Genomic DNA, 23,578 nt, shown 5'->3' on the forward strand with positions numbered 1-23,578 from the left:
CGACACCTATATTTATGAACTCTATTTATGAAGAAATGCATTTTAGAAAAAAATGCTATTGTCTTTGAGTGAAACCACAAAGATAAAATGCTCCTGCAGCCATGACAACAGCTTGCTTTATGTGTGGTAGCAGAGAGTTCATGAGGAGTACTGAGGAATAGCCCTCTGGTGCCTGAGTGTTGTCTCGTCTTGCAGAACAGCAGCAGACAGACTGAAGCTGGCACCATTTACCACCAATCACTGCAATATAACTGCAAACTCAAATATACAGTAACTTACAGCAAATAACTTCTAAAGGATACCGTGTATCTATAGCAGTCGTGAAAATGATAGCAATTCCTAAGAATACAGGATTATTTATTGCATTCATACTACATTATTGCTAAATTCCTGGACACCTATGGGATCATGATTGTGTTGTTTAATCCTATACACACTTAGCGAGTTAGCAAAGTTGACCAAATATTGTTCTTTGACTTATCTACACTTTACTCAATACAGAAATGGTTGCTCCTAATAAATGAATTATGTTTATGCCTCACCCCTGAGGCTCACCTATTTATGGAATACCTCTTTCACTTTTTGCTCACCGAGGTCAGGGTCACAACATCGCAGCTCTACGTAGCCCCCAGATCACATGGGTCAGCTGAGAGATTACTGACCCAAGTCACCAGCCATCCAACACTGTACGCAAGTAGAAACCATCTTCATTCTGCTGCTTTGAATCACATCTTTGATATCAGTTAGTTTAATTTAGCTGGCAGCTGCAGGCTGTGTTCAGTTCAGAAAAGAGCAAAGCTTGTACAGTGAGGTCGTTCATACTCACCAGCTATTGCCAGACCCAGAAAGAGCACAGATTCCCATGATAGCGTTAAAGTTTCCGAATAAAAAGAAAGACGCATTTTAAAACAAATTGCAGTGTTCCTATAATTTTTATATTCTGGTGTCTTCCAAGTGTATTGTTTACCATCTTAGGTTAGTAAAATTGTCATGAATATTGTTTATTTATTGTTCATTTTGTAACAAATGACAAATTAAAGAGTCTCAAGTTTCAAATCTTGTTTGGGGGGTTGTCCCCCAGAAAAGGTGAATATGTTTTAAGGTAAAAAAGACACATTATATTTTTCTGTCTGCCACTGCAGCACCTTTTGTTTTATACTTCCTGAAACATTCTGTTTGACTAGCTTCTGTCTCCTAAGGTTGGATGAAAAGGTGTTTCAGGTAGTTCAGGAGCAATGTTTTATATGGGAAAGAATTTCTCTTTGGAGTGGATGTTGTACTTTTAGACATTTTTATATGCAGAAAAAGCCCTTGGACACATGGAAATGATGGGAAAATCATTAAAAAAATATGAGATAATTATGAGGTCTGATACAATTAGGGACTTGAATGTCTTTTCTAAATCTAAGATTTAAACATTACTTCCGAATGTGACCCCCATCATCAACATCATCATATAACCTCAGGGCATCACGAATGTCTGTAAAACATTTCATGTCAACATGAAGTGGAGACAGTTCATGACATAGCTGTTTTTAAAGAATACTATTCTGTGGTATAGATAATTGTTCTTATCTATTGTCCAGTTCAACAGAGCACATGCATATCAGAGTGGTTAATTCCCATCGTACCACTGCCCTTAGACTTGATAGCTTATAGTCCTGTGGCTAGAAAAATCGCTTCTCATCATTTAAGTAACTTTCTTTCCACACTTTCCATTTCCTTCCACTCTGCTGAACAGCTGGTTGTATGAAAAACTCATATCTAGTTCACCATAGAATTACAGCATATCCAATTTTTTGATAACGTCTCTGGTCAATGTATGAGATGATAAGAAATAAAACACACATATGCAACTGAAATAGTTTAGCTATTTTTACGATTGCTTTATTAGATGCAACACAGACACAGTTACATGAATTCACTCAGCTGTAAGCACTTTTATTAACAGGTTAGTTGCTGTAACCAGAGGAAAAAGACATAGGTCTGTATAACCGAACATAAGTAGAATAAGTGTATTTGTAATTGTAACAGTGTTTATAATGTGTCTTGGATAGAATACACCTACTATGAATACTTTTTACAGGAAAATGTATCTTTCTGGAGGATCTTTTACACAGTGGTTAACACATACAGTCTCACACATAAACACAAAAGAGTCTACCCATGCAAAAAGCACACTACATGAATACACGATGTATCTTACAACAAAGCAAACACAGTATGTTGACTACATTTTTATGTCTTGCAGAGATCAATAAACAGGAAAGGATCTACAGTTACTTATATCTTCATCTTTACAACAAAATGTCCTCATTCTAACACAAAACTATCTGACTTACTTTGTGAAAGATGTTTCAATATACATATTGTTTGATTTGTCTATCTTCAGTTACTGTCAGCTCTGTTAATCACTTTTATTTGGTCTGACTATGAGGAGCCCACTGAGCTATGTGAAAAGTGTTGGTTAATATCAGGTTACCAAAGTAAATCCAGTAATTATTGCAGTTTGAGATAAATGCGCAGTAAATAAAGTAAATTAGATTTCAGACTCTGAACAAGACTTTTACAGTCAAAGCTTTGTTCGCTCCCCTTTCAGCACCTCATCTGGAATCCCTCTTGCCCAGCCTTGCACCTCAGCCCTGCCTGGTTCTCTTTGCTCACTGAAAGGTGGATCACAAATCAACTGGTTGAGCATCCGCTCAGCTGAGTGCAGTCTAGCCAGGCTGCCATCTGCCTCTGGTCCCCTGTCCCTGTCATTGCTTATTCTCCAGTGATGAATGATCTCATTATGTAAATCCTCAATAACTTCGTCCCCTGAATGGTGGAGGTTCATCATGGCCTCTGTGCCCCTCATCTCCAGCATGTGATGGCGTGCTAGAGGGATTTCTTCGAGGCTGGCTGACCTGATCAGGATGGCAGACTTAAAGTTTTGGCTTGTGGCCATCCTGTAACTTTCCTCATCTGGTATGACGTCAGAAAAATTCTTAAAGCCAGACGAGCAAGAATTAGTGTGGGGTGGTGGGAAAAAGTCATTATGGATGGTAAACTGGAGCTGAGGTATTTGCAGTGGGCGTTGAGAGGGTCGTCTGACAAAGTCCTCACCTCCTGACTCATTGTCTTTGTCCATGTCTGCCTCCCGGTGTCTCCATGCCCTGTTCGATCCCATCAGTATAAGCCCAGGGGTCTCTTCTCCCATCTCTGACCAGTCAGATTCCTCCTCCTCTGGAACCGACCCCAAAGATTGCTCCTGCACAGCTTTGTCTTTTCCATATTCATGGCTGTCCATGAACTGAGGTGGAGGGGATGTGATGGAGGTAACAGTCTGAGAAACAGCATTAACTGACTGAGAATGAAAGCTGGTTTTCAATAGACCTGATGTTAACTACAGTAAGTAAAGAATTGTATATGATGAAAGTAATGAATGAGATTTAAACGATTACAGAGATCTTTCTCAATGTTAAATTTTAATTTCTCGATCTTGCTACTCTTGCCATTGTGGCAAACAGAAATCCCGAATAGCTTCAGTCATTGTAATGGTTCTTTTTGGCCTTTTTCCTGACTAGAATTTAAAGAGAAAGGTTAATATCTCACATTTAATGCTTCCATGCTGTTTCCACATTTCGCATCAGTGAGCTTCTCTGTCAGATGTGAAATACGCCGATTCAACCTCTCACGTTCCTCTTCCATGTTATGAGCCTGAGAAAGGAGAGGAAGCAGAGTCATCATCGCAGCCCTTCAGTTAGTAGAGGACTTCAACATGTTACAGAATACAGAACCTCCCGAAATGACTTAATGAATCTGATGATTAAAAAAAATTATGTTTTGCACAAGACACAGTGTATCAAGGATTGCTATCTCACCACTGACTGAAGCTTTTGCTCTAGGAGATTATTAGTCTGTTGTGTGGAGGAGCAGTTATCATGGAGTCTGAAATAAGAAAGAGACAAACAGAGAGAAGTTACTCAGTAGAGATATTGTTTATTCCATATTTTAATGTCACATTATATGAGATTAAATAATAGAGGCATGAAAGATTATAATTTGCATTCCGGACCTTTTAAACCTCTCCGTGAGGCTGGTGAGCTCCATGCGTGTCCTCTGAAGTTCAGACTCAAGCAGCTTTTGACTGCTGATGAATTCCTCGCCCAGACACTCCATCCTCACTGCTGTCTGCAACAAACTCTGTTGAAGTCCTTCATTTTGGTTTTGTAGCATCCTATCAACACAGATTTATAAAAAGATGAGGTGAGACAACATTTTTTTGATGGTTTTGATGGTTTGTTTAGTCACTTAATCTATACACACTATAAAGGTTATGACTGTCACTTTAACCATTACTTTTACAATTATTAAACCCAAAAAGAATAGCATCACACTTACATGATTCTACCCAGTTCATCTGCCTTTCCCTGTATTAAAAAACAGACAAAAAACAAAGAAACAAATAAAGTTGCTTCAAAAGAAAAAGAAGTGCAAAAACATCAGTTTGTGATGTCAGATCGATAAACATTAGTTTGTGCATCATAACTAATCTATTGTTCTGTAATGAATAATCTATTTTCCACCATGACAAACATCGATACCAAAATCAATACAAACGCAAATGAGAGGAATATCATGACATAACATGGTAATGATGATCATAAAATTCCAACAGCTACAGCCCTGTCAACTTTTTCTTAATGAAGCTGCTGTAATGTCATATTTCATGCATTAGTTTAGGCTTAAAAGTGATGCCATACTTTATGTATTGATGGGCCAGTGAAACTTTTCTTCTCCTCATCGTCAGTGGACAGGCTGTTCATGTTCCCGGAAGAATCTGACTTCCTGACAAGACACTCTGGCTTTCTTTGTGAAAGTGGACTGCCAGCAGAATTCCCCTTTAAGTGAGAGTCATCGATGCCATCCAGCTCAAGATCATTGCTTTTGCTGTAGTTGAGATGTGGTTGAGATTCAGGGGGATGTCCCTGATGACGAATTGTGTTGTAGTAATCTCCATGAAGATTCTGTTGAGCTTCGCTAAGGTGGCCTCCATGGTGATGGTGATGATCTTCATTGTGTTGGTCTCCATGGGCATGTTGACGGCCAGGACTCTGGTGGTCTCCATGATGATGCTGGTGAACTTCATTGCTCTGGTCTCCATGGTGATGGTGACGGCCTGGACTGTGGTGGTCTCCATGGTGATGGTGATGGTGACGGCCCCGACTTTGGTGGTCTCCATGGTGATGGTGAGGGCCGGGGCTGTGGTGGTCTCCGTGGCGATGGTGATGGCCAGAACTCTCGTGGTCTCCATGGTGATGCTGCTGAGCATCATTATGTTGGTCTCCATGGTGATGGTGACGGCCAGGACTGTGGTGGTCTCCATGGTGATGGTGACGGCCAGGACTGTGGTGGTCTCCATGGTGATGATGACGGTCAGGACTGTGGTGGTCTCCATGGTGATGGTGACGGTCACGACTCTGGTGGTCTCCAACAGGATGCTGCTGAGCTTCATTGTGTTGGTCTCCATGGTGATGGTGACGGCCAGGACTGTGGGGGTCTCCATGGTGATGGTGACGGCCAGGACTGTGGTGGTCTCCATGGTGATGATGACGGTCAGGACTGTGGGTGTCTCCATGGTGATGGTGACGGTCAGGACTCTGGTGGTCTCCATGGTGATGGTGACGGTCAGGACTCTGGTGGTCTCCAATGGGATGCTGCTGAGCTTCATTGTGCTGGTCTCCATGGTGATGGTGACGGTCAGGACTCTGGTGGTATCCATGGTGATGGTGACGGTCAGGACTGTGGGGGTCTCCATGGTGATGCTGCTGAGCTTCATTGCTCCGGTCTCCATGGTGATGGTGACGGCCAAGACTCTGGTGGTCTCCCCGATGAAGACGATGAGGTCTACTTGAGTGATCACCATGGTAATGCTGATGAGCGTCTTTATGGTGGTCTCCATGGGGATGCTGATGTGTTAGACCGTGGTGGTCTTCAAGGTCACTGGTTGGACTGTGGTGTTCATGGTGACGTGGCGTGGTAGGACGTGAGTTTAGAAGGTTGTCTTGATCGTGAACTGAGCTGTTATCTCCATGCTGATGAGCCTGGTCATGGTGAGCTTCTTGGTGATGATCATGAGCAGGGCTGCAGTGGTCATGAAAGTGAGTTCCACTGTGGTGCTCATCATGATGGTGAGTAGGGCTGTAGCAGCCTCCATGATGGTTGTCTCCATGGTGATGGTGATGTGATGTGTTGTGGTTTTCTTTGTTGTGATAAGTGGGGCTGTGGTTTCCATGTTGACTGACAGGACTGTGGTGGTGTCTGTGGTTATGGTGATGACTTGCAGTGGGATGATCTCTGTGGTTATGGCGATGCCTTGGGCTGTTGTCTTCATGGTGATGATGATGGTGATTGCGCTTATGGGATGGCAAGTGGGAATGATTCTCAGGAGTTTGAGAGCTTGAATGATAGCTTCTTGACCTGTGATTCATATGATGGGGTGGGTTTGCAGATTGGTGATCGTGATGGTGGGAAGACTTAGAATGAGAAGAGTTGGAATGCTTGCTTGTTTGGGAGAGCCTACCGGAGCTCACTGAGCCAGCACTGGTAGGACGGCTTCTCTGCTGTCTGGGTTTCTCTGTGCTGCTGTCTGTCTCCTTTGATCTAGTACAGACTTGGCCTGGACTGCTGGGTCTTTGAGCATTTGTTACCCCAAGAGTGGTGAGTCTCATGGGGCTGAGAACCTGCCGGGTGATTTCATTGAGGAAGGCAGAAAACTTCATTTTTTCTTTCATCATATCCTTTCTGGCTTCGCTTTTGTTGCTCACCTGTTCATTTTCATCCTCCCTTCCATTCTCACCTCTGTCCTTGGGTGCTGGGAGATTTTCCATTGATTTGGCTTTACGGAAACTTCCGTCATTCCCCAAGTTTCTTTTGTTTCCTCCTTTGTTCTTCAAAGCTCCCTTGGCAGGGCCACTGCGAGAGACCTTGCCTGTCTCTCGCTTCTGTTTGGCATGTGGGTTGTGTTTACCTCCTTTATTTATCAAAGGGGCTGTATCATCTTCCTCTTCAAAATACCTGCCTTTCCCAGAAATGTCAGTGCAAGACTGGGAATGCTTAGGCTTTCCAAGAGCTTGTCTATCAGAACACTCGCTGCCGTTCTCAGTGGACAGGCTCAAAGTGGAGGAAGATGTTGTTGAAGAGGAAGAAAATGATGAAGAGGAAGAGGTGGAAGAAGACGGGGAAGAGGAACGGGAAGAGGAGGAAGATGATGAAGATGATGAAGATGATGATGAGGACGAAGATGATGAGGATGAAGAAACCTGACGTTGCTTTTGCTTGTGAACGTAATGGTGAGAGTGAGGAGGATGAGTCTTGTCATTGTCACACTGATTTTGATGGTTTGGGTGATGATCAGTGACAATGGCGTGTTCTCCTGAGTGGATGCTATTTCAAAAAGAAAACATGGATGTCAAATTCACATCACACTTAAAAAGATAGACACTCAAATTTGCTTAAATTTTTACTTTGTAAAACCTACAACAAAATATGGACAAAATGTTTAAGTGTTGATTTCTAAAAGGCAATCTCTGATTACATTGAAGACTTTAACCGTATGAGTGAAAAAAGGGACAGTCTTACTCTTGACTGTTGTCATCTGACTCGTGGTGGTGACGGTGATGGCGTTGGCCTTGACTTTGGGGATGATGCCTCACTTTTTGAGATTTTGAACTGGTGGTCTTTCCATGTTTGTGTTCTTTTTCCTGATGGTCGCTCATTTCCGATTTGGGACCCTTAACACCTCTGGTGTCCTGACGTGGATGCACAGGTTTGAAATGCTTCTCCATCAACTGATGCTGCAGCTTCGAATCGTCCACTGAAACTGGTACAATAACAATCCCTGGAAAAATATCTGCCTTCTTTAAAACTTTGGTCCATTATTAAATTTGTAATACAGTGTCTAATTTTTCTACTTAATTTTCACAAAATTAAAAAATCAGTTATATTACATTTAATTTACTATTAGAGCAATACATTGGAGGAAACATGATACTGTGGAAAATGTATAATATTAATAATTAATGTTAATAATATAGACTGTAAATTACCACTTCACAAAACTACTTTTGTTTACTTTGACAAGATATTACAGAAACACACTACAGAATGAAAAATTAATACAACAACGTTCTAAAGAGAGGTAATATAATATGTCATCTAGGCAAATAACTAATTCAAAGACAGTTTAAGTCGTTTCAGAGTGAGCAGCAAGTCTTAGCATTCCAAAACAAGAAGAAATTACTAGCACTTATTGTTTTAATCTATCCACCATCTGGTAGCATTTGTACTTACGTTCTCACGAAGGCAGTGGTGCTCATTCAAATATGCCGATTCCTCCTCTGTGATGCGCCTTATAATTGTGTTGGGAGGCACATGTGAAACATGCACTCTGACACATCAATATTAACATCTCTGCCATCCAATGACAGAGGGGCTGGCTGGTTGCGGCAAGCAGCCACATTGAACTGTATTAAACTCTGTGCCGTGCTGTTTGACAAAAAATTGTATTTTGAATTAGTATTTTTAGTACATTTACAGCAAGTAATCACATGCAACAGATGATCAACAGAAACTTTGAGTGCATAAACTACACGCACAAATTAATTCAAACAATTTCTTTTCAAAGCAAGAGTGATATCTGCTCTTTTTATGAATCAAACTGCAAAATACCAATGCTACACAGAATATTATGAAGACTGGATTTTAAGATTCAATGATATCCCTCCAACATGTCATTCATTTTTCCTTTTTTATTTTTTGAAAGATGCCTCAAGCACACAATTATACATGGATAACTCAGATCTGTGCTGCTGTAAATGCCAAAAAACAATGGCTCCATTTTTTTTTTTTTAACCTTTTTCTGACAAGAATACATTCAGTGAGGCACATGGGTAATGGGGGAAGACAGGAAAATGTCAGAGGGGAACTCAGCTGTTGAAAAGAACCAATATGACTGGAGGCACGCACTTTGGTTGGTATCAGATGTCACTCACTACCTTCTGTTATTTCTTAGGGTTCAGAAATTTCCACAAAATCTTTACTCAGATACACTAGTTAGTTTTGTTAAAGCAAACATGAATATATTCCAGCAAGAAGCCACAAAAACACAACAGAATATTTCAATGATTCTTTCTGCACCCATAACTGCCATAATGTGTGTAGAACAGAGATACATAAAACTTCACAGCATGCTAACAACAAAGTCAAACTATTGATAAGTATGTCCCTATTATGTCAGTACAGTGGACAAGCTAATAACTCAGGGTTACTGAGAAAGGCATTGAACTCCAATAAAGAGACAAAAGCAATTACAAATAATGAGATTGCAACGTTTTACGAAAGCATTTCGCATGTCAAAAAGATCATATTGAACAACACAAAACCAAGCCTCGTCTTGAGTATAAATGCCAGATCTGACGTTCTCATGATAATTTAGTAGCATATATAAAATTGATCAGGACCAGCAGCTTTTCCTGCAGCCGTGGCTCAAATCCACTGACAATCAATGCTGAGCCTACGCTGCTGTGACAAACTCAATGGAAAATTGGGTATGTCAGCGAGCATTCACATGAAAACACGTTTTGTGTTGGTCGATATTTATAACACCAATATCTCCATTTGAAATAGTGTGAGGACAACATGTGCAAAATAGAAAACACAAGCAGCTATTTTCATGTTGGGATACTGCAATTGATCCATTGCGTTATTTAATAAACATTTTTTGGTTTTGGTATCAGGGAATGAACATTTCTTATTTTAAGACGAGATGTGTTCACTGCCTTCTATCAATTAAGCTTCACTTGTATCAGATTTTAACAATTAAAATGTAGCATAACTTATGGTCACTCAATGTAATGAAATTGTGTTATTCCTTCATCAACCTGTGAAGTTTTAAAAGACCAAACTCAGTATCACAACATGTAATGATATAAAAGGAGGAAAGCAACAAAACAGGCAATGAATTAAAGTGCAATGACAAGCTACAAAATCTTCAATGAGACGCATAAGGGAGCATCATCCCTGACCTCTGTCATATCATTGAGCTCATTGACCACCACCAGACATGAGTGGGAGGACCCTGAGCCGAGCTGGATGCACCTCTGAGGGGAGGACTGTGCATGATGGCTGCAGAACAGTATTGAACATTGCAGAATCGAAAAAACAGAACAGGACATTAGATAATAATTTTTGGTATAACTTCTAGCCATGCTATGCTTTCCTTCAGAGGATTAAATCAGGGATTGGGAAATGTGTCATTAAGCACAATATGATTACTTCCTATTGATTACTCTATGGCATTGGAAACATCTAAAAAAAAATACTTCTTAAGAAAATACCTTTTGTTTAGTCCTTAGTTTGGTTAGCAGGAACTGCTACACTTCCCTTACACAAAATGGACCTGGCATGAGATTGTGAAATGTATCCAACCTAATGAGTTTTCCTTGCTACTTACACACCACCAGTCGTTAATACTTTGTAACCCTGTGGATGTGTGTGAACTTACATCTACAGTACTGAATAGTAATTGTTCAAACATAATCTACATTCACAGATATATGGGAAACCTTTAATACGACCCGACACGCTTCAGCCCTTGCAGTTGGTTTTGAGAAAACCATCGACAGCGTACACTTACCAGCAAGCATAACTGTGAGCCGAGTGGTACATCTGATGTGTGGGATCTTATTTACTTTTGAAATCACTAGCCTGAGGTGGCATCGATATGCGGCTTACATGCAGTAGCTGCCTCAAAAGGACAAGATGAAAATCTCTCAATTTTTCATTCTAGATTCTGCAACATACATCATGTGTTTCTAACGGTTTACAACCAATTCTTTATGCAAGTCCACACCACATCAAAATTTTCTTTTTTATCTGCAAACAGAACAAAATCGACAGACTAAGAAGCTTAAAATGCTTGGTTTATGTAGTATTCTCATTTAATAGACAGTCAAAAACATCTGGAAAATATACATACAGCATGGGTGTCAAATCTAAAAGCAAAGCACTCAGTTTTTAGAAGTAATAGAGACACTTATAGTCGTGTTTTAGGTGTGGGGTCATGTCCGACTCCAGGTCTTAAAGGGCCTCATCTTCTATAATGAATAATTGCACAGAGCCCCTTAGACCACATCAGCAGTAGAAACCAGTTCATAACTGTGTTAATGTTAAGCTGTAAATCATAAGATTCTGACATTTCTACCAGCATGAGATGCTCTCTCAACATCAACACTGTTTCTAGAGAAAACTTGAGAAGAAAAACAAACAGAAAAAAAAAAAAAATCAAAGAATTTATCAATGACAAATGTCAGCTGGAATAAGGATTGCGCCCCCTCTTCCCAAAAGAAACAATAACCTGATAAGTCATCTATGCACCGAGCCTTGGTCACCTTTAACATGTGTGTGTTGCTTTGCTTGGATCACAGGAAAGTTCTTGAATGTGGTGAGAATCATTTCTTTACAGTCATCAGAGGGCCCTGACATGCTCCATGTGCCTGATGCAAATAAAGGAATCCAGCCTCCTAAAGTTGGATAAACAGCTCCCTCTGCCGGGCTGCCCATGTAAGGGAGAGTCCCATTTCAGCCCACTCTACACACTCTTATCGTGTAACACTCAAGTAAAAGAGGGGATCGTTGCTTGCCATCAGTTTTTCCCCACACGGATGTTAGGGTTAAGAAGAGGATCTAAATTCGGGTCTGAGCCAGCTGAGGCACGTCCAAGTTTAGCCATGATGATTATCAATGTAAAGAATCCCAGAACTCCCAGCAAAAGAAGCACGAAGACCCGCTGTTTCCAGGACAGAGTTGTCCTTTTTCCGCCTGTGCGGTTCCTGAAAAGATCAACAGATAAAATTATTCTGATATTTCCCTAATCATTTTATTTCTTAATGACAAATGAATAGAAGAAGACTCCATCCATCAACACAGAATCATAATACTAACTTTAAAATTTGTGCAAACCAACTTAACGCTGGTCGCCGCCGGTACTTGTCGTCATCGAAGTCAATCTGTGTGACGGAGCCGTGAGCAACGTCCCGCGTGTCGTAGATTTTTCTCGGTGATGATGCTGAACAACAACAAGGAAAAAGTCGTGTTAAATTTTGAATTTGTGTAAAAAAAAAACAACTAAAAAAAACTTTTGTTTTAAGAATTAATTTTAGGATACAAATGTAGAAACAAAGCTCTTTCGGTGCCTCTACCTGTGTGCATTGTAATAGTGTCACAGGTGTTGGCAGTAGTAAAGTTGATCACAGTGTGCTCCTGGATATTTGGTTCCCCATTTTTATGAAGACCTCCGTGGTCTTCCTGTGTTGGAGGTGAGACAGGCGGCGTGCTGATGCTGGCGTTGTAAGAGTGACTGGAGTATGCGTTGCTCTGTTCTTGTGCTGTGGAAATAAAGAAATTTGATTATGTGATTATGTTGCACAATATCGTAACCAAAAGCATCACAAATTCAACCATCTAAATGATGCTGCCCACTCCTACATATAAGGATTCAGGCTCACCATCAAATGTGGACCAGTCTCGGTAATCAGTGACATCATTAGCCGTCGTCTCTTCAAGGACGCCAACAGGTTCTTCAATCTGTCAAGGATCCCATTTTTATTTTTAAATTTAGTCAACAATGCTGTAAATTTGCTCTTTGAATACAACAAAGTACTTGACAATAATGGGCTCTTACCAGTGGCAACCCTAAACCGGCTCGAGCCCAGTTAACAGATGACAGCTGCTCTTTCAGCACATCAGCAACTGGGCTGGCCAGATTGGAAGGGGGGAAAACTGGACCCTGACAGGTGGGACACTGGTACCCTGCTGGGGCCGTATGGAGCGGCAGCCGAGATGCCAAGTTATTCAGACATGCCCAGTGAAACACATCTAGGCAAGGAAAAAACAGGAGGAGTGATGTCATTTTTCATCAGCACAGCTGAGCATGTATTCACAATGACTTTACAGTGCACAGAAGTTTGACCACCTTACCATAGCAGACCAGTCTGACTGTGTCTTGTGATGCCAGTGGATTATTGCACAGAGTACAGTTGGGGTTGTAATCGCTGTCCTGAAGCCATTGCAGATAAGACTGCACGATACACTGAAGAGCAGCATGTTGAAACACAGAATGTCACCGCGATGCTATAACATTTGAGCACTTTGAACTGTTTGTACATGAAATGTGCTATATAAATAAATTTGATTTGATAAACAAACACACAAGTGATACTGCGTTTCCCCCGACTGACCTTGTTGTGGTTGGAGACGAGGCAATGTTCGCACACGTTCACGCGATGTTCGAAGCAGAATAAATTGGTCACCTTTCTCTTCGGACACTTGCAGAGACCCATAGCCGCGTTCGCTGTGTTGATCACAAACAATGCAGGTTTGTTATGGACTAAAGCAACAAGACGTCCGTCCTCAGGCTCAGTACAGAAATTCTGCTCAACTTATAAATGACAAACATTCCCCCAATATACTGTCAGATAAAGAATCCGTACTCGTTTACGAAAATTAGTGACATTAAAAGCTAGCAGCAAATGCGTTTATCCTAAGGGAAATGTTCTACCTCTAAATAAAGCCAAGAGATAACGTGATCTCTTCCTAATTTCTTGACAACTTCAAATTTCATGACACACAATGTTTTCACTCAAGTTTAATAAGCTTTTACAGCCTAAATGACAAGTCATTATAGTGGTAGAACCTTAGGGTGTTGTATGCTGTGCATAATGAGCTGATGTGAACAGGGAAATAAGGGATCGTAAAATAGCCATGTAAGCAGGCATTATTAACCATATTGCATATGGATACAGACAGCATTACCAAGCTATAACTCAACAGCTGTAGCTACACAAAATCAAACAAAACAAAATGGAAAAGATAGTAGGGAAATGCTTTAATCTTATCGCCTCAGTCTATGCTATTGTTAACTTGGGCCTTTCCTTAGTTAAAAAGCCCAAAAAGTGACTTATTTTAAACCAATAGATTTTTTTATGTTCTAATTTATTTGCAATCACCAAGAACAGGCTGCTATGGTCTAAAAGAGTGATATGATGCACATGTTGCCCAATAATAACTCAGCTGCTGTCAGATATATATGCCTTTACATTTCTTTATGCATTACTTACCGAAGAATGTTATTTAGCATATTTTAAATAATGTTACATTATAAATCAAAGGCTTCAATTGCACTATGCGATTAGATTTTCCCCCGACAAAACTCCTGATCAGTGCGCCCTTAATGAAAAGTGAAATATTAAGGTATATATTGATTAACAATTGCAACACCTCCAAATGATCGCATAATTTCCAAAGTTTTATGGGCTCTAGTTGCCTTATTTACATGGGAAAAGGAAAAGGAAAATAGGGGTGACATGTAGCAAAGGGCAGTTAAGCACTTTCAGCCTCTCTAAAACTATTCCAGGCTTTAAAAGGGAGATACCTTCATATGTTGCATTCAGTCTAAATAGGTTAAATGATCATTATTACAATTATACTCATCACTGATTAAGCATTTGGTTACAACAAAATATTCAATTTAGATAAGGATTCAGACCCTTTATCTTAGCACTCATTATGGAGGTCTGGTACATCCAACTTATATCGATGACTCTCCAGATGTTAAATTGGTCAGATGTTAATTGTCTTTTAATTTCAAGTGTAAAACGTGACAAACTGAGGAAAGTGACACCTTTTCATTCATACTGTATGTGCAATTAATGCACGTAACGTGAATGTCCCTAAATTTAATGGACAATGATGCTTAATATACTAATGAAAACACTGTCACAGTAAACTAATTAAACAGTGCCGGGGGGTTTCGTTTTTGCATTATCAGTTTCTCGACTGAATTTTCCAACACAGTCTTAATATATCTGGAAAAATTTCACAGCCTGAACGTTTTCCTGTACTTTGACATTAATTGTTTGTAAGTCATGTCTTCAGCGTTTGCGCCTTGTGTTGAACTTAAGCACACATGGCGTCATAATACCATAATAAACTTTACTGATGCCACAAGCTTTGAATGGGAAGTCCTACACCTATATCAAATTAAACCAGTATGACTTCCATTTTTATCCTGCTCCATATTATTACTAGCTAGTTAACAAATGTTAGCTACTATTAGCTAGTTAGTTGAATCTCTTTACCAGTTTGCACTCATATTAAAGTGCTTTTAAAATGTGAGAAGTTGTGAAAAATATCTCGGAGCTCCTGACTGAGTTTCTTCTTGTTTAATATCAACAAGCAGCAGCATCTTCTGACAGCTGAACTCCAACATTCATGGGCGCTAACATCAGTTAGCTGCTAGCTGTGCTGGAAGCTGTCAACTGAAGTAACGTTAGCTAGCTAAACTAGCTTGCTAGTGAAGCTGAGGAAGCTTCGGAGGGAAATATTTACCTTACCTGTCACACAAACATTAATCAAGGCCCGTTCGGTTTAAGCAATATTGTATGTTGTCATTTAAGCTGCCTTCTCAAATTCACATGGAAGGCGGCTCCACAGAGTGTCATCATAAACCTGAACTGACTCCTTCTTCTGTCTGTTTATGTGCCACGTCTCTTCCGCTTCTTCTTCTTCTTCTTCTTCTTCTTTTTTTAGGTTTGACGGCAGCCGGCTTCCATCAAGATACATCACTGCCACCTATTGGTTTCATTTACATTCGGAGCTTTTGAGATTCTTTGAGATTCCCTGAGGAAGTCGATGAGGTGTTTTCCTCCTTTTGTCACCGCAGCCCAGTCCATTATGCATTGCTCTGAATTGAATTTTAAAAAATGTCTGTTAATGCAAATATTTTTGCCATTTTGATTCATTTCACTCCATACAACCCCTTTTTCCCCTCTGACTTTGAGAGGGCAACATCATTTTCAACATGATTTTTTTTAGTGGCTTCTTCAGCCAATTTGGCCATCCTCTCATTCACCAGAATGCCAATATGAGGTCACACCCACATGGATGCCACCTCAGTGTCAACACGATCTCATAAGTTCCGCAGACCTGTCTTCGCACTAAATCATTTAGAGTATAAGTCACAACAAATCAGCATTTAGATCAGCATTTAGCTTCTTTTTATGTTTCCCATCCACTCTGGAGCCTTTTGTAGGGCGTACAGCTGCACAGTATACACATTTAAGAAATATTATGTCCACTTAACCATTTCAGGTTTGAAGAACAGAACCAACAGTGCTGACCCGTTATTATTGCATCCTTTGATCCTGTATAGCCCGACACTGTTCTTCCATCTTCTGAGCTGGAGTTTATGTTCCCTCAGCTGAGCACTTTCATAGAGGCACCTAGATATTTAAAAGTGCCAAGTATTAAACATTAAACTGTTTCAGACATACAGACAATGAGAGAAAGCTGCAATCTTTTTTTATCTTTTCTTGCTGTGTGTATTCCAAAGCTATGAAATGAGCTTCCAAACTATCTGCATGATACATTGATTAATTTTTCATACCTGCGTATCCCGCAAACATGCACACTCACACTCCCCATGGTCAATTTAGAGTCACCAATTAACCTGACATGCATGTTTTTGAACTTTGGGAGGAAGCCGGAGTACCCAGAGGGAACCCATGTATGCACAGGCAGAACATGAGAACTCCACTCTGAGGAGGCGGTGCTAACCACCACACTACCATGCAGCTCGCTTTATACAATGACAAATTATATGCATTTAGATTAAATGTGACCCATATAATGTGCTCTTAATCACAGGCCAGTTTGACATTATATTTAGATTTATGACTACAATTCAGAGATTCCTTCTTATCAACTCCAACATGACTCACTTTTTGTTAATTCTTCTTGTGGATGGCAACTTTTATGAGTCATTAACCTAAACACTTATCATCCACTTTGAAGCATTTTACAAAATGTCCTGAATCAGCTCATTATCTTGATCATTTCGAGCATGGAAATAGCTATAATATTAGACTGTAATCCATCATAGATTTTAACAACTTGTTTCAAAGGTGATTGGTTTTTATTTGACAGAAAAAGCTCTGGAATTTCTGATTTCTTTTGGCTTTCTCTTAGAAGAAGTCCAGATTGAGCCACTGACAAGTCAGTTTTGTCCCTGCAGATGAAGAAGTTAACCTTTCATCTGCAAACCGGCCACCATACTGTTGTTATATTGAGCCTTTAAGGCATTTATGGATCTTTTAAGCACATAATCAATAAGGGCCTGATATGGGTATTTGATCATATGCTTGTACATTACAGCAGTGACTTCTTAAAAAACTGGAGTTACTTTAACAAAATATTTGGTTTATGTTTTTTTGTTTTTTTAAAAAACACTTGCAGTGAGCAGATTTCTGCAGGTAATGTGTCCTTATTGGATTTGATGGGATCATTAGCAACATTTTGAGTTGAAAATATCAGACAAATGAAAAAAAGAATAAAAAACTTTGCCATCCCTGACAGTGTTGAAATTGTTCTCAGCTGTTCCTTTAAAAAATACTTAATATCCTGCACAATGGCAACCATGACAGGCCTCAGTGCAGTCCTGACAAGCAGTTTTTAAATGTATGCTAATGACATCAAAGCTTGTGTGATGCTGACTTTTCATGCATACTGATGACTTTTTGTCTTTTCAGTATGCATGTAGGCTTGATGTGAAACTGGCCATGGATGTGTCTCAGAACGAGGGTGCAAATTGTTTCCTTCACAGTTCACTGAACATGTGAATTGCCTGTAGAGGGAGGTGTTGAGAGCAAAATGAGAAAATGACAAATCAAAAGAACAAACTGAGTGCAAAGGAGGGAGACAGAGACGTGCTGGACATCTATTGTTACACATGACATAACATTTTTTCTAATGCATGTTCAAATAATGAAATCCTTATTAATTACTCTCATCCAATCCTTTTTAAATAAAGATATTGTACTAGTAGATTGGGTAAGTGAAGTAATCCAATCTCACATTGGTTTGTGGGCAGATTTTTTAAACAATATGATGAAACAACATGTCATGTCTTTGAATGCATGTGTAATTTCACCTTCAGTGGCAACCTGCTTGATTTAATTTTTTTTAATGAAAATGAGACTAGCTGACTTTGTGCAAAGGAGTATGGTCCTGTAGTATCTTCCATAACAGTCAGGGACAAGTATAAATCACTGACAGGGGGTAAGGGCATGTGGAAAGACTGAAGCCATCAGATGGAAGGGAAATCTAAAGACAAATGACAGAGCCGCTGGAGGACAAATCAACCCTGGAGCTGCTGCAGCTGGGTCTGAAACAGCGACAGAGAGGCTAGCTGGGTTAGGCTGGAGGACATTATTGACTGATTGAGTCTGGCACGTATTGAGCAGCTATCAGCTCCATCTGTGAGGGACAGTATTAAGATTCAGGCATGGCTTGTTTAATTAATCTCTTCCCTGATGTTACTCTGAAGGTACTATTTTTATTTCAAAAAGGCTGCATTTACATTACTACCCATACAGATGTTGAACAGACTGATGAAATAGGAATTTATTGTAAATCTTAGCATAACCCATTAGTACTCAAAGGATTTTTTTTTTTAACCTAAATCTACCCACATTGGCTTTCCACAACTCTGTATCTGTTCATGTTTTTGCTAAATCTATTGAGAATCTGTGACTCTTCTGTGATCATATGATGCCTAATGTTAAAAAAAACGTTTTCACTAAAACAACATAGTGACTAATTTCTACTATAGAATATTAGAAACAAAATTTAAAAAAAACATAGATGTACGGTATGTAACACATAGAAACAAATACAATAATTTCAGAGGTATTGAGTCTCATATGAATCTCATATTTACATTTGGGGTTTATTTAAGCTTATGAGCAGCAAACAAAAACAACTGAACTTACTGTAAATTAACTGAATTCCTCTTGTGTAAAAGCTTGCTAGCTAAATCATTTTTTAGGTCTAAGCCAAAGCAATGCCTATTCAACTAGTTGATGCCTAATCCAAGAGGTTTCTTGACTAATTCCAAATGTAAGTCAGTTCCTGTAGACTCCCATGTTAAAGTAAACAACTTTACAACAGAAAACACGCTCACCGGAGTTTTTGTCAGGATTCGGGTCTTACTAGATGTTAAGGACCCAAATGCATGACTGCTCTAACCTTTATTTAACCAGGCAAAGCCTCATTGATTTAAAAACTCCTTCTTCAAGAGTGTCCTGGCCAAGACAGCAGCAGACAGTTAAAAATGTACAAACAGACATATCAACACATATACAAACTGACTGATATATCAAATTCGAATCCGAAAATCAGGCAGAACATTATGAAAAAAAGATGTATCTGCCTCCAAGCCATTCAGCATTTTTTTAAAGTCTCCAATGGGACCGTGTTTTGAAGTTTCAAGGGGGGGGGTTCTCAAACTTGTAGAATATTATGTAAATACAATAAATAGCTGTATATATTTCCTTCAATGAAATATTTTAATGAGCAAAAAACGGAGCCTTTCCTGCAATCTGACCGTGGAACTCTATCCGTGCTCGTGTGTAAAGGGCGCATATTTTGCAACATTGTTGCGAGCTTTAATTATATTAGAACGTTGTTTAAGTTCCTGTTGTTACATTGTGTTTAATCGTGTCCTGAACACACAGTTTAGGTCAGTGGCGGCTTTTTCGCCCTCGTTATGGTCAACGCAAACACCCATACCATTCCAAAAAAAAGTATGCAGCCTCATCAACTGGTAAAATATTGCATTTTATTAAAGCACTAAAAATTCATGGCAACAAGGGTAGCCTATACATTAGGCCTACTGAACTCGTGTGTGATGTGTCCCACGTCAGCTCACACAGCATCAGTCGAAAGTAATCACTAACAAAACTAATTAAGAATTAACTACATGCTGCGCGGAGGTAGCTGCAATAACAGCATCGTCGAAAATAACTCAAAACTCAAAAAAATAACTATGCGTATACTGCTCGGCGGCAGCTGGCTTAACAGCATTTAAAAAAAATTCGGCTATATAGAGAACAGAATGTTGCTGGGCTGAACTTGTTGGCCACACCTCCATCGAGGGTCTCTGTGGATGACGAGCACAGACAGACAGACAGACAGTCAGTGGACATTAAACCAGAGGTGCCATAATATCATAAACCACGTCTCATTCTCAGCCTCCTCATGGAATGAGCCTATACGCAGGAGCAGGACTCGCGTGCCGCACGCGAGTCTGAGTCTTAACTTTATTTTTGTTTAACCTTTTTTTTTTACTATTTTATTATGTTTATCGATGCATTTGTAATGGATGCAAACTAGCAGAGAACAGTCGAGTCTAAGCATAGGCTACATAAGTAAACCGCGCTGTCTCGCATTACGGAGTAGCTACAGATGTCAATAGCAACTTTGTATCGGTAGACCGGAGCAGTGGCTCATTTGGTAAGAGACGTGCTTCCGTTGCTTGAGTCGGAACGTTTGTGTTTTGAGACGCGTGTTCAAATCCCGATCGGAGGAGACTGTACAATAGGTTTTCATGAAATATATTTTTGTTAGCTCCCCACCATCTCGCAATGCACACTCAGCAGGGGGTGCAGCCGCACCCCCTGCACCCCTAGTTCCCACGGCTATGATGTTATCTGACATGTTATCTGTCATCTGTATTCATAGTGTTGTTGTATGTGTGTTATGTAATCCTTTGTACTGTGTGTCTTGATTTCTTTTTGTTTGTATGGACCTTGAGTCTGAAGCTATAGCTTCTTGAATCTTGACACATTCCGCTTGCCGTAGTTCAAGAAGTTGCAGGGCACATTTGAAAACGTGAGGCGCTAGAGAGCAAATTCATTCAACTTTGCAAAATAAAATTGCACCACTAGATGGGGGAAGAAATTACATAGTGTCCCTTTAATCCAATTCAGGGTTGTGGGGAGGCTTAAGCCTAACCCAGCTGATATTGGGCGAGAGGCGGGGTACACCCTGAACAGGTTGTCAGTCCATCCCGAGGCCATACAATCAGATTCACTCACAATGAGTCCTAGGTTAAACTTAGAATCACAATTAATCCAACATGCATGTTTTTGGACAGTGGGAGGAAGCCACACACAAACCAAGCAAGCATGGAGAGAACAAGCAAACTCCACACAGAAAGGCCCCAGCTGGGATTTGAACCAAGAACCCTGTTGCTGTGAGATGGCACTCCTACTGCCACCACGCCACAGTCCAGAGGGCTCTAAATGCTCAACTTGAAGCTTCTAAACTACAGTCCATAAACCTTTTATATCCAATCTATGGCCAAAACCTATCCAAGTGGCACCAGTGTAATAGAATTTTAAAAGTACTGGTCTGTGCTATAAACCAGCTCAGGTCTCCTGGTTGACAGAGTTGGACCACCTCCAAAAATCTTATTTTTAATTCATTTTCTGTGTGTGTGATAACTAAAAATGAAGCCAAATCTAATCCACAATCACATAACCACATCATCTAATTCAGAGGGTAATTGCACTTTGGATCCTGTTACTTTATCAGGACGGTGGCTCAGAAGCAAATCCATCAGGCTTTGTTCTGGATGAAATTGGACTGATTGATTTATGTATGTCAAGTGAAGGGCAAAGAGATGGACACAAAGAAGCTACGGTGTGTGATAGTGGGTCAGGGGAGCAGAGTCACAGATGTATGGATGAAGCATGGACTCCTGATGGGGGAAGGAGAGTATTGAATCAGACAGAGACAAATGGAGTGTGAGGGACAGAGAGAAAGAAATTTAGACATATGCCTGCTGACCTCAACTCTTTTTTCAACGAATCAATACAGGCAAATGTACACGGGGGAGGTTCTGTGTGTGCCGCTCCCAATAAACAACAGAACAACAGTGACATTACCTCACTCCAGCCTGACTCCACCCTGGCCCTCCAACCTTTGCCCATGTCTCTATTTAATTTTAGGCCCTGTAATCTTATCAAAGACTAAGAGGTCTGGAACACTTAGGTTGTCCTCGTCACTGAGTTCCGTGAGGAAAGCGGGGAACCATTAAGCATCATCACTAAAGACTGTACTTCTTCAAGTCTTGTGGTCCTCAAATGTGGTTGTACAAATGTATTCTCTTTGTTGCCTTCTGTCTAACAATCACACAAAGCTCCATATAGTGCAAAACAACAAGAAATGAATGTCTGTTTATTCTGAGCTTTTTGTTCTGCTCCCATACTTTTTCTCCTATTATAAACACATTCCAATACTCTCTGGCAGACAAAGAGAAGTATTTTTCCTTCTTTGGCAGATGCCTGTTGCAAACTTTACTCTAAGCATTTTCTCAACATTTTATTCAACGAAAATCCACAAAGTTGTTACTAATCAGTTAAAATGTGTCATACTCTGACAAGGAACCCCCCCCATCAGCTTTATTATCAGTTACTCCTGCTGTTAGACACAGACAAAGAAGAATCGATGCACATTTTCAGCCAATTAGAAGAAGCCTCAGCATGGTATATTTCAAGTCCACAGTGCTGAAAGGCCAACATTCAATTATCCAGACTTCTTGAAATGACAGGCTGGAAGTGAAGATGCCAACTCTGCAGGTAAAAGAAGAAACTTGGCCCTGTGAAATCAGGATAGATGACAACAGCAGCGCAGATTAAACAAAGTGGCGCAGCGGAGCTTCACCTGAGAAGACAAAAAGCAGAAAGATTGAAGGCAAATCCTAATTCATCCACTTAGCCCTACTCATCCAATTTGCAGAGGCAAGGTTCACAATTTCTTTCAGGGATCATGTTGTGTTTACCAAGCTATCCAAATGGTCCTTGATGACCTGGACGAATGGCTAGATCGGATGACCACTCCTCCTAACAGTTTCTACCGAAGGGGAGTGGAGATGTGCCGAGGACCCTACCTGTACAAGCTCTAAGCTGTTATTGGTTTTCTGGATAACCCATAATCACCTTACGTCTTAAAGCCTCCTACTTTATGAGACAGTAAATTATACTGGCATCGCTTGGGGTGAGATCCTGTTGGACGTGAGATAAAGCTGAAACCCTCATGATGGACGACAAAATTGTAAAGACCTTGAGTAGCATGTCGCAGAGGGGGATTCCCCCCAGCTGTGATTGACTGCTAACAGATTAGAACATAAATAAAACTCAACAAGAACCAAGGGGTAAGACACTTTGGTCTGATGAACAGTCTTATTAGTCAATCAGTTATAGATATCATCCCAATAAGAGTGTTTAGCCACATGGCAGCAGCTCTGTGAAGCTGCGCAAGTTAGATTCAAACAACAGCACGCTAACATGATGAAGTAGGTGCATTATTCACCATGTCCTTCAATTTAGTTTAGTACTGGGAGTGAGCATGTTAGCAAACTATTTTTTTTTGTTTTGCATCCATCCAATTTACACCGTAAAAACCGACACCGAGATGTACAAGATATACTGCTGGCTGTGAAACTGGAGATATGATTTATTCACCACTGCCGACCCTTTCATTGGTCCCTGACCTCGTCTTGCAAGTGCATGAGTACAGAGGAAGCCCATCATCTCCCTCAAAAGATTCATTTAAAATACAAAAAAAACAATAATTGTATGTATCTTAGTGACACTTAAAATTGGTTTTGACATATTTTACAAAACCTTTAATGTTT

General features: G+C 40.2%; 2 protein-coding genes across 3 annotated transcripts; both read right to left on the reverse strand.

The window, feature by feature from the left end:
* Nucleotides 1–1,956: 1,956 nt before the first annotated feature.
* LOC142401730 (tight junction-associated protein 1) lies at nt 1,957–7,810 on the reverse strand. Of its 2 annotated transcripts, none has more exons than XM_075487192.1 (6): nt 7,624–7,810; nt 4,384–4,412; nt 4,058–4,219; nt 3,864–3,930; nt 3,595–3,699; nt 1,957–3,292 (listed from the first exon to the last, which is right to left on the reverse strand). In XM_075487192.1, coding segments are annotated over exons 2-6 (1,056 nt in total). In that variant the 5' UTR covers nt 4,386–4,412; nt 7,624–7,810; the 3' UTR covers nt 1,957–2,572. The 2 variants fall into 2 exon arrangements, with proteins under 2 accessions (XP_075343307.1, XP_075343308.1); XM_075487193.1 differs by lacking the exon at nt 7,624–7,810 and having other exon boundaries at nt 1,957–2,986; nt 3,106–3,292; nt 4,384–4,689.
* A 3,141-nt stretch (nt 7,811–10,951) lies between these two features.
* Nucleotides 10,952–15,616, reverse strand: zfpl1 (zinc finger protein-like 1). Its single transcript, XM_075486346.1, has 8 exons — nt 15,435–15,616; nt 13,281–13,393; nt 13,021–13,132; nt 12,725–12,918; nt 12,549–12,627; nt 12,243–12,428; nt 11,986–12,109; nt 10,952–11,873 (listed from the first exon to the last, which is right to left on the reverse strand). The coding sequence occupies exons 2-8, from the start codon at nt 13,380–13,382 to the stop codon at nt 11,687–11,689; spliced, it is 984 nt and encodes a 327-aa protein (XP_075342461.1). The 5' UTR covers nt 13,383–13,393; nt 15,435–15,616; the 3' UTR covers nt 10,952–11,686.
* Between the last annotated feature and the right edge of the window lie 7,962 nt (nt 15,617–23,578).

Source organism: Odontesthes bonariensis, chromosome 16 (genome assembly GCF_027942865.1).
Source record: "Odontesthes bonariensis isolate fOdoBon6 chromosome 16, fOdoBon6.hap1, whole genome shotgun sequence".
NCBI classification, from domain to species: domain Eukaryota; kingdom Metazoa; phylum Chordata; class Actinopteri; order Atheriniformes; family Atherinopsidae; genus Odontesthes; species Odontesthes bonariensis.

Coding starts and splice junctions, on each gene's coding strand:
- LOC142401730 (XM_075487192.1), bottom strand. Junction 3,931..4,057: donor CTCACGGAGAGGTTTAAAAG/GTCCGGAATGCA, acceptor TTCTTATTTCAG/ACTCCATGATAACTGCTCCT. Junction 3,700..3,863: donor AGCAAAAGCTTCAGTCAGTG/GTGAGATAGCAA, acceptor CTCCTTTCTCAG/GCTCATAACATGGAAGAGGA.
- zfpl1 (XM_075486346.1), bottom strand. CDS start 13,382: ATGGGTCTCTGCAAGTGTCCGAAGAGAAAGGTGACCAATTTATTCTGC. Junction 12,919..13,020: donor AGTCAGACTGGTCTGCTATG/GTAAGGTGGTCA, acceptor TTCCTTGCCTAG/ATGTGTTTCACTGGGCATGT. Junction 12,110..12,242: donor CACTATTACAATGCACACAG/GTAGAGGCACCG, acceptor GTTGTTGTTCAG/CATCATCACCGAGAAAAATC.